The sequence below is a fragment of the Carassius carassius genome, chromosome 22, assembly GCF_963082965.1.
Source record: "Carassius carassius chromosome 22, fCarCar2.1, whole genome shotgun sequence".
NCBI lineage: Eukaryota > Metazoa > Chordata > Actinopteri > Cypriniformes > Cyprinidae > Carassius > Carassius carassius.
The window spans coordinates 1,294,690-1,303,188 of NC_081776.1; the positions used below are offsets into that span (position 1 = coordinate 1,294,690).

The 8,499-nt window shown below is 37.1% G+C and overlaps 1 protein-coding gene across 1 annotated transcript; it reads left to right on the forward strand.

The window, feature by feature from the left end:
• Positions 1-2,132: 2,132 nt before the first annotated feature.
• Positions 2,133-4,484, forward strand: LOC132098511 (fibroblast growth factor receptor substrate 2-like). The gene is made up of 5 exons (XM_059504600.1): positions 2,133-2,198; positions 2,919-3,105; positions 3,189-3,311; positions 3,403-3,603; positions 4,078-4,484. The coding sequence occupies exons 1-5, from the start codon at positions 2,133-2,135 to the stop codon at positions 4,482-4,484; spliced, it is 984 nt and encodes a 327-aa protein (XP_059360583.1).
• Positions 4,485-8,499: the final 4,015 nt, after the last annotated feature.

Here is an 8,499-nt window from a genome sequence, read left to right on the forward strand (position 1 = left end):
AATGCATGAAATGATAAAATGCATGCCGCTTTGGATTCAATTGGATTAAATCAAAGCCTTTCCAATTTGCACTGAGCCATATCACAATTACGATTTAATTCAGATTAATCGTCTAGGTTCAGATTTCTTGCAACACTTTTGCAACCAGATGGCAACTCCCTGGAAACCAGCCCATTCGGTCTAGACACTAAAAGCCAGTCTTTTCTCTGCAGATTAGTTGTTTAGTCTCGTATGTTTCTTCTGAATGCCCTTTATTTATTCAGCAGATATAAATAGATGTAGTTGCGTTGGAATTTGTGAAGCTGTAAATAATAAAGAAGCTACAGTTCAGTTACCTGTCAGAGCTGTACGTATCTGTTTAAGCGATGGACTGAGAGTAACGAGCAAATTGGCAAGACGTTGAACCAAACTGTATGCGATGGCTTCACACGGCTGTTAATACGAGCTCTAAAGTGCTGGTTAAGAGTGTCTCTTGACTCATTCTTTCCAGTGCACTGTTTATACAATAAGAATTCTTTACGAATGCAGAATAACACTTGTGTGCTCCTGTGACCCCACACCGTTCCCAGAATGCAAATCCAGTGAGTCACAGATTGGCCGGCGTATGACAAGCCTCTGCAGCATCAGAACAGCAGGAGTGGGTGAGTCCCAGATCAAGAGAGACAGATGTTAACTAACTGGTGAATGTTAAATGTGAGCAGGACGTGGGCTGTGGTCACATGACCTCCACATACCTGCACAGGTGGGACTTCACATTTCCTGTGAAATTCAGTACGCCCTACATCCTGCACTCCTCGAGCCGCTTGTTTCCTGCAGGAAGATAAAGTGTAAACTAGAGCAGCTTTACTGGAGCTCATGAATTATTCACGTTTCATCCTCATGAGTGGCCAAAATGAGTTGAGCTGCCGTTTCATATTTAACATCATCTGTTGCTATTCAAAATAAAGGTTGAGTCACAACTGGCTGGTTTTTTATGCTAAACATTAACTTTAAAATGAATGCTTGAAGTTTTGGTAAATCAGGGCAATTTTATGGCTTTTTTTTTTTTTTTTTTTAGATGGTGTAGCATTTAGTCCAACAGTTTTTGAATGCAAAAATACACCTTAAGTAAAAACCTCTCATGAAAAGCATCCGATGAGCTTTGTAAGTTTAATTACACAGGTTAATCATAGTTAAAACCAATTGTGTGTGTGTGTGTGCGTGCATTTAATCATTAAAAAAATTATTTGGTAATATACATGTATGTATTTATATATATAGTAGGTATTCTGTATTTGACTTGGATATATATATATATATATATATATAGGTGTATCTCAATAAATTAGAATTTAGTGGGAAAGTTCATTTATTTCTCAAATTGTGAAACTTGTGTATAAATAAATTCAATGCACACAGACTGAAGTAGTTTAAGTTATTTTCTGAGAGATTTAATTGGTGGGTTTTTGTTAAATGTGAGCCAAAACCATCACAATTAAAAGAACCAAAGACAAACGAGTTTCACAGTTTTCCACGACATTAAAATTTATTGAGATGCACCTGTGTATATACACACACATTAGTCGACATTTGAACTGGATCAGAAAAGTTAATCAGAGTTGTCCTAAGACAAGAATGCATTCTGATCCACTTCAAATGTTGACTACTGTATGTGTACATATATACGACCTACTCACTAGGAACATATTGAAACAAAATGTGTAACAAAATGAGTCCTTAAGTTTGTTTTGTGTGTTTTTGTCCACAGGAAGCAGATCTCTGTCCCTCACACACACACACACACACACACACACACACACGTGCTGGAGCTGTGATGTCCAGCTGTGACGCAGGTGTGTGTGGCCAGAAGAGCAGAATCATTGATGGCTGGATGTAGGTGAGCACTGCAGCGCTCTCTGCTGGACCATCAGAGCAAACACACATCTACAGAAACGGGACACCTGTAGGAATGGCTGCATACTTTGACTTCAGTATGGGACCAGCCTCTAAATAATCAGCCTAGCACAGGACTGTCTGATGTTTCTGAAGGGTTATTTTCTCTCTTTATTTCTCTCCGTCTCAGCTGCTTCTCTTTCCATGTTCTCATCCCTCTTATCTCTTGCGTTGGGGTCCGATGGTGTGTTAAAGGTGCCATGGGTAGCTGCTGTAGCTGTCCCAATAAAGAGATCATCCCTGACAACCAACACAACAAGTTCAAGGTGAGCATCTCTCGGTCTAAAGGTGTCTGTCTGTCACACACACTGCAGTGAAGAGCTGCTGAACAGAGAGACAATATCTCTGGACAAACACATTATTAAGTGCTTATTGTCCAGACGTTTGGAGACTTTAGTCTAGACATTATAAAATATAGAACGTAGAAATAATAATAATAATAACAATAATCATAATGGTAAAACACACACACACACAAACACAACTGGAAGTGTTTTGGGAATTATGTAGTTAAAAAAAACTCCAAATCTCTTCCAAAAACTCCTAAAAACAAATAAAAAAATAAATAAAATAATATATGTATGTATGTGTTCTATTATTAAATTACAATTATGTATAATAATAATAATAAATTTTCTATTATTATATTTTTTTATTTTAATATTTTTTGTGATTTATAATCAATATCAATATAATTTTTTTACAAATACATGTATAAATATAAGTCCTACAATTAGCTATATATGTGTTTTGTATGGTGTATATTTATGTAAAAAGACATTTTGGTAGAAACTAGATTATATTATTCCATATTAATTAATGATTTAAGATTTAATAATATAAATTATATAGTTATAAAAAAATATGCACACACATTATATTAATAATAATATTAATAATAAAATGTAAAATTCCTAATTTGTATTTGTATTTTAAGTCGTGTTGAGAGGTGTGTAGATGCCGAGTGTGTGTGTGTGTGTGTGTAGGTGATAAACGTGGATGATGACGGTAATGAGCTGGGCTCGGGTGTGATGGAGTTAACAGAGGAAGAGCTAATTCTGCACACACACAAACGAGACACAGTGAGGTGGTCTTACCTTTGCCTGCGGCGATATGGCTACGACTCCAACCTCTTCTCCTTCGAGAGCGGCCGGCGCTGCCAAACCGGGCAAGGTGAGGCTTCTTCTCGAACTCGGTCGCTCTCTGTCAGATACTGTTGTGTCAGTCACATGCATACCTCATTGCTCTTCTCTCAGGGATATTTGCGTTCAAGTGTGCGCGGGCCGAGGAGATCTTTAACATGCTGCAGGACATCATGCACAACAACAGCATCAGTGTGGTGGAGGAGCCGGTGCTGGAGCCTGAGCTTCCAAACACACACACACACACACACACACACACACACACACACACACACACACACACACTCTCAGACTGGAGGCTCTCACTATAACCCCTCATCTGCTCTCTCTGCAGCTCCCGGTTACTCCGTCCCGATGGTAGCCAATGGGATCGGCCGTTTCCCATCATTCTGCGACGCCTCCTCGCGGCCGTCCAGCCGCCATCCTTCATTGGGCAGCACTAGGTTACCGTCGTTAGGGGAGGAGTCCACACACACACTGTTGCTCAATGATGAAACGGTACGCATCGCACATACAGTAACTCTGTACAGTAAGGGCTCATTAGTAGCCTGCAACATTCATTAATCTGGTTAATCTCAACATTTACTAATACATTGTTTAAATTAGCGAACATGAACGATCTTTAAGAACTTGACAGTGATGATTAAATGTTACAAACAGTATACTGCTAACTGTTAGTTATTGTTAATAAATACATTAACTAATGTTAACAAATGAAACCTTATTGTAAAGTATTAACTAATTGAGTGACTTATGTTTGTTTTATTATTTGCATTATGTCTTATTAATATTTTATGTCTTTGTTATGGTTGTGTGTGTATATATATATGTAAATATATATATTAAGATTACTTTGAAATATAAATGGTATATTTATATTATATATTTACATTTTATGAATTTGTACATGCATACAAATTAATTTAAACACAAATATACAACATATATAAAGGTAAACAATAGTATATTATAATTGATCATGTTTTATATTATATAATATTAGATAAATATTTACATAAATTAACAACAACTAACAACTACGAGAACCTGCCGGCGCTGCCGCCCGTCTGGGAGACACTCAAATCACCGTCTCTAAACGGCTTCCTCTTCTTCGATCACAACTGCGTGAACACGGAGAGCCTCCACAACACTCAGCACACCGTATTCAACTTTGACCTCCACAGGTTCGGAGCGGGTTGCCAGCTCGACTACATCGAGGTGGAGATGGACAAAGTGTCGGACTCCAGCGGGCCGCACACCCCGAAAACCCCCACCACGCGCCGGACAGAGCTGTACGCCATCATCGACATCCAGCGCACCGCTGCCATGTCCATCCTGCAGAAAGCACAGCCGTGGGACGACGGGACATCACGGAAAACACAACACAACAGCACCGAGCTGCCCATGTGACCCGAGCAGACAGGATGCACAACATAAACACGTCTAGCTCACATTTCACTACTGGATATTTAGAACTAAATCATTATATTCCAAATTAAGCCTTTTATTTTTTCCATGCAAACTTGAAATAATTCAGTTTTTGAAAGAAGTCGCGCCAAAGATGCATTTATTTGACCAGGCATACATTAAAAACAGTAATAATGTGAAATATTATTACAATTTACAAGTTTTCTGTGTGAATCTCTGTTAAACTGTAATTTATTCCTGTGATGCGCAGCTGTATTTTCAGCATCATTCCTCCAGTCTTCAGTGTCACATGATCTTCAGAAATCTGAATAATATGATTATTATTATTATCAATGTTGAAAACAGTCGTGCTGAGCAGTGTTTTTGTGGAAACTGTGATGTAAAGTCAATCAAAAGTTTAGGGTACGTAAGAAATTTATACTTATTTTACAATGATGCATTAAATATATATATATATATATATAATAATTTTTTTTTTTTTCACAAAATATTTCTATTTCAAATAAATCCTGTTCTTTTTCTGTAGTGTCTTTTAACGTTTCTGTTCATTAAAGAATCCCTAAATAAAAATGTATCATGTTTTTCACAAAAATATTAACACCGATGATAATAATAATAATAATAAATATTACTTTAATTAATTTAGCAGCAAATATATATTATATATAAAAAATATTTTATTTTTATAAATTAAAAATGTATATTACAATGATTTTTTATATATATATATATATATATATATATATATATATATATATTAAAATATATTCAGATAGAAAAGTTTTAAATCGTAGTAATATTTCACAATATTATAACGTTTTGACTTCTATATTAAAAAAAATAATATAATAATAATGTATTATGCAAAATGCAAGTTTGCGATTCTTTTAATTTGGGGTGAAGTTTGACCTGGACATGCCGGGTTTTGTGTGATTTGCTTGTATAAATAAGTACATGTACTACATTATTTTATACTCCACAACTGCACTGATCTGCATTCATACGCTCAACACACACACACACACACAAGGTACAGATGAGGAAACACTACGACGGTTTAGCAGACCTCATTCACCAATGCTGTGATGTTTTACTCTCTATTTCACAAATATGGAAGTGTTCGAGATACGTCTTTCTTCTGGTTACTGTGTTGATGTAAGTCACTCATTTTGCACTTGAGAGCACTAAAAGATGCTCACTGCGGTATTCTAGTACACTGCGTCACTTTAAACCCTCCACAGCCATTCTGCTCCTCTAGTGTGATCCCAGAGGAGTGTTTTTAGCCGTACGCCGAACACACGCTTCAGTGAGTCTTTTTTAAATGGTATATATGCAGTGGTGTCAAAAGTATTGGCATTCATTACTCAAGTATAAGTATAGATACTAGGGTTTAAAAAGACTTTTGTAGAAGTTGAAGTATCAACTCAAGCTTTTTACTCAAGTATAAGTGTAAAAGTATTGGTTTAAAAAACTACTTAAAGTATAAAAGTAAAAGTAATGTAAGGAAGAAAAAAAATGGCATTAAGAACAAAAGCTTAGGCCGTGCCACAGGAGCCTAATGTGCACTACCCCACCTCCTCAAAAAAACATTTTTCTAAAGGCCATAATAACTATAATGTTATATTAAAATGTTCATGTTGAAAAATTTGGGATGCACTAGGTTACCTGTTTCAGCCGCATATATGCCCATTGAAAATGAACGCACTTTAGTACAATGAAAATATATTAAAGAACTAGATATGATGACTAGATGCCTATAAGCATTGTTATGGTGCAAAAAGTCAAACTTCAGAGGCATGTCATCAATAAGCTTTAATGGAATGTAAATGTACATCCAAGCTTAGCTGCAGGAATCTGCGAGGGCAATGGACAAGAACATTGGTGCAGGTTTAGTAACAATTACCCTTGTATGGTTGACTCAGGGCTCTCAAGTGTCACGCATTGAGCGTGACAGTCACTCATTTCGGTCTTTTGTCACGCACTCCCGCCACACATTGTATTTCTCACGCAGAAAAACTATTTATAATATATTTAATATGCCGCAGCGCCCAAAAGTTATCTGGTCGCGCCGCTCTCACTATGGAAACAGGCAGGAATCAAGCGCGTCTCCCCTGGAGTTCTTAATCGAGCCTGCCACTTATCAGCCAATCAAAAAAAAGAAATAGGCTTCACAATAGCCAATCAGAAAATAGCACTATTGTATCTGGGTAAGATTTAACGCAACAACCAATGAAAAAAAAGCATCCTGGAATTGTTCACCATCTTCCTCGTTCACCCACAGAGGAAACCACTGGAGCTCCGAGCATCACTTTGAGCACAAAGTAAGTAATGATCTCCTGTTACAACAAATTCACAACTTGTTTGACACAAACAATGACAACTTGACTGCTGTTAGAGAATGTTTCCCAGATAATTAGCATCAGTTTTTCATGAGTGTCTGTTACTTAGCCAACAGTTTTACAGCCTGTTCACTGACAACATCTGCTCAGAACAAGTAACGTTAGTCTAGGCCTAGTCATATTTTCGTTATCACACGATGACTGACATATTGTCACATTATAAATATATCTCTCTCCAATAGGCTTAATGATTTTATTAGCACTAAATTAATTAAAGTGTATTGCATAGTCGATGTTATAGGTCACTTTTAAAATCATGTCATATTTTATAATTATATAATCCTGGCCATGGATGCATTAATCATTGCATCTGTCTTTCAAAGATGTCAGGTAAAAGGCAACTAAGCATCCTTTCATTCACCCTGAGAGGAAACTCTCACAAATCTCGCACAAACACTCGCACCCAAACGAGTGTGGTATGGGTTGGGAGTGTCACTCTTGCCTGTCTTCAAAACTTGAGAGCCCTGGGTTGTCTATTTACAATAAACGTTATAGTGCTGTCAAAATGAATGATTATTCCAAGTGATTAATCAAAAACTAAAAAGAACTCATAATCCTGATACCTTCTTGATTGATACCTTCCTGTATTCGCTACATACGTCTGCTATGTCCAGTGTGTGTGTGTGTGGGGGGGGGGGGGGGGGGGGGGGGGGGGGTTTGGGGTGACAAGTTACAAAGTTGGTATAGCCTACTTGTCACAACATTGTCATTTGCGTCGTCAATCGCAAACGATAATTTATTAAAACGTCTCGCTACCGGACTAGCTACAGTAGCTTAATTGTGCTTCCCTTAATCTAAGGTTAATAAATGTATTTCACAATCTGGGTCATTATTTAATACAAAACCACACATAATGTTTCTACTGTATCTCTGTCAATCTCTCTGATGTTTAGTTAAAATGAGTGCTGTCTTTAATCAGTTCTGTGAATGACTGTATGCTCATTCTTTATAAAGTAGCAACAATGTCGTTTGTAAAGTACAGTACTGTGCAAAAGCCTTAGGCACATTAGTATTTTCACCCCAAAAAAGGGTTTCAAACCAGTTATTGATATCTTTTGCTGTAGTGTGTCAAAAGGAAATATCAGTTTGCCATTAATTTTAATAATAATGTAGTGCGATTTTGAATGCACCAGCAGTCTGACAACGGCAAAATAAATGTTTGGAAATGTAAACTGATATTTTATACTGACACTATACAGCAAAATATATAAATAACTGGCAGAACACCATTCTTTTAAGTGAAAATACTAACGTGCCTAAGACTTTTGCACAGTAGTGTATGTATAAAGTATGTATGATTAAATTAAGTATATTTAAATAAGTGTAATTAAAGTATGTGTTCGTATATGTGTTAAGGGCTCGATTGTCGCTGGAGGAAACAGCTGTGGTGTGATGAGCGGTGACAAGCGAAAACTTTACAGTAGACTCGTGACCTTTTGTAAACTGTATTTATGACAAAGAACTGCACAGATACGGATATTCTAGCAATCTGTCGATAAACACACACCTTGTGTTGAGTGCGCATGCGCTGCTCCGCTCGCGGTCTGCGGGTTGAAGAGCGCGCTGAAAGACGGACAGGAGACCGGTCTGACGCCGGT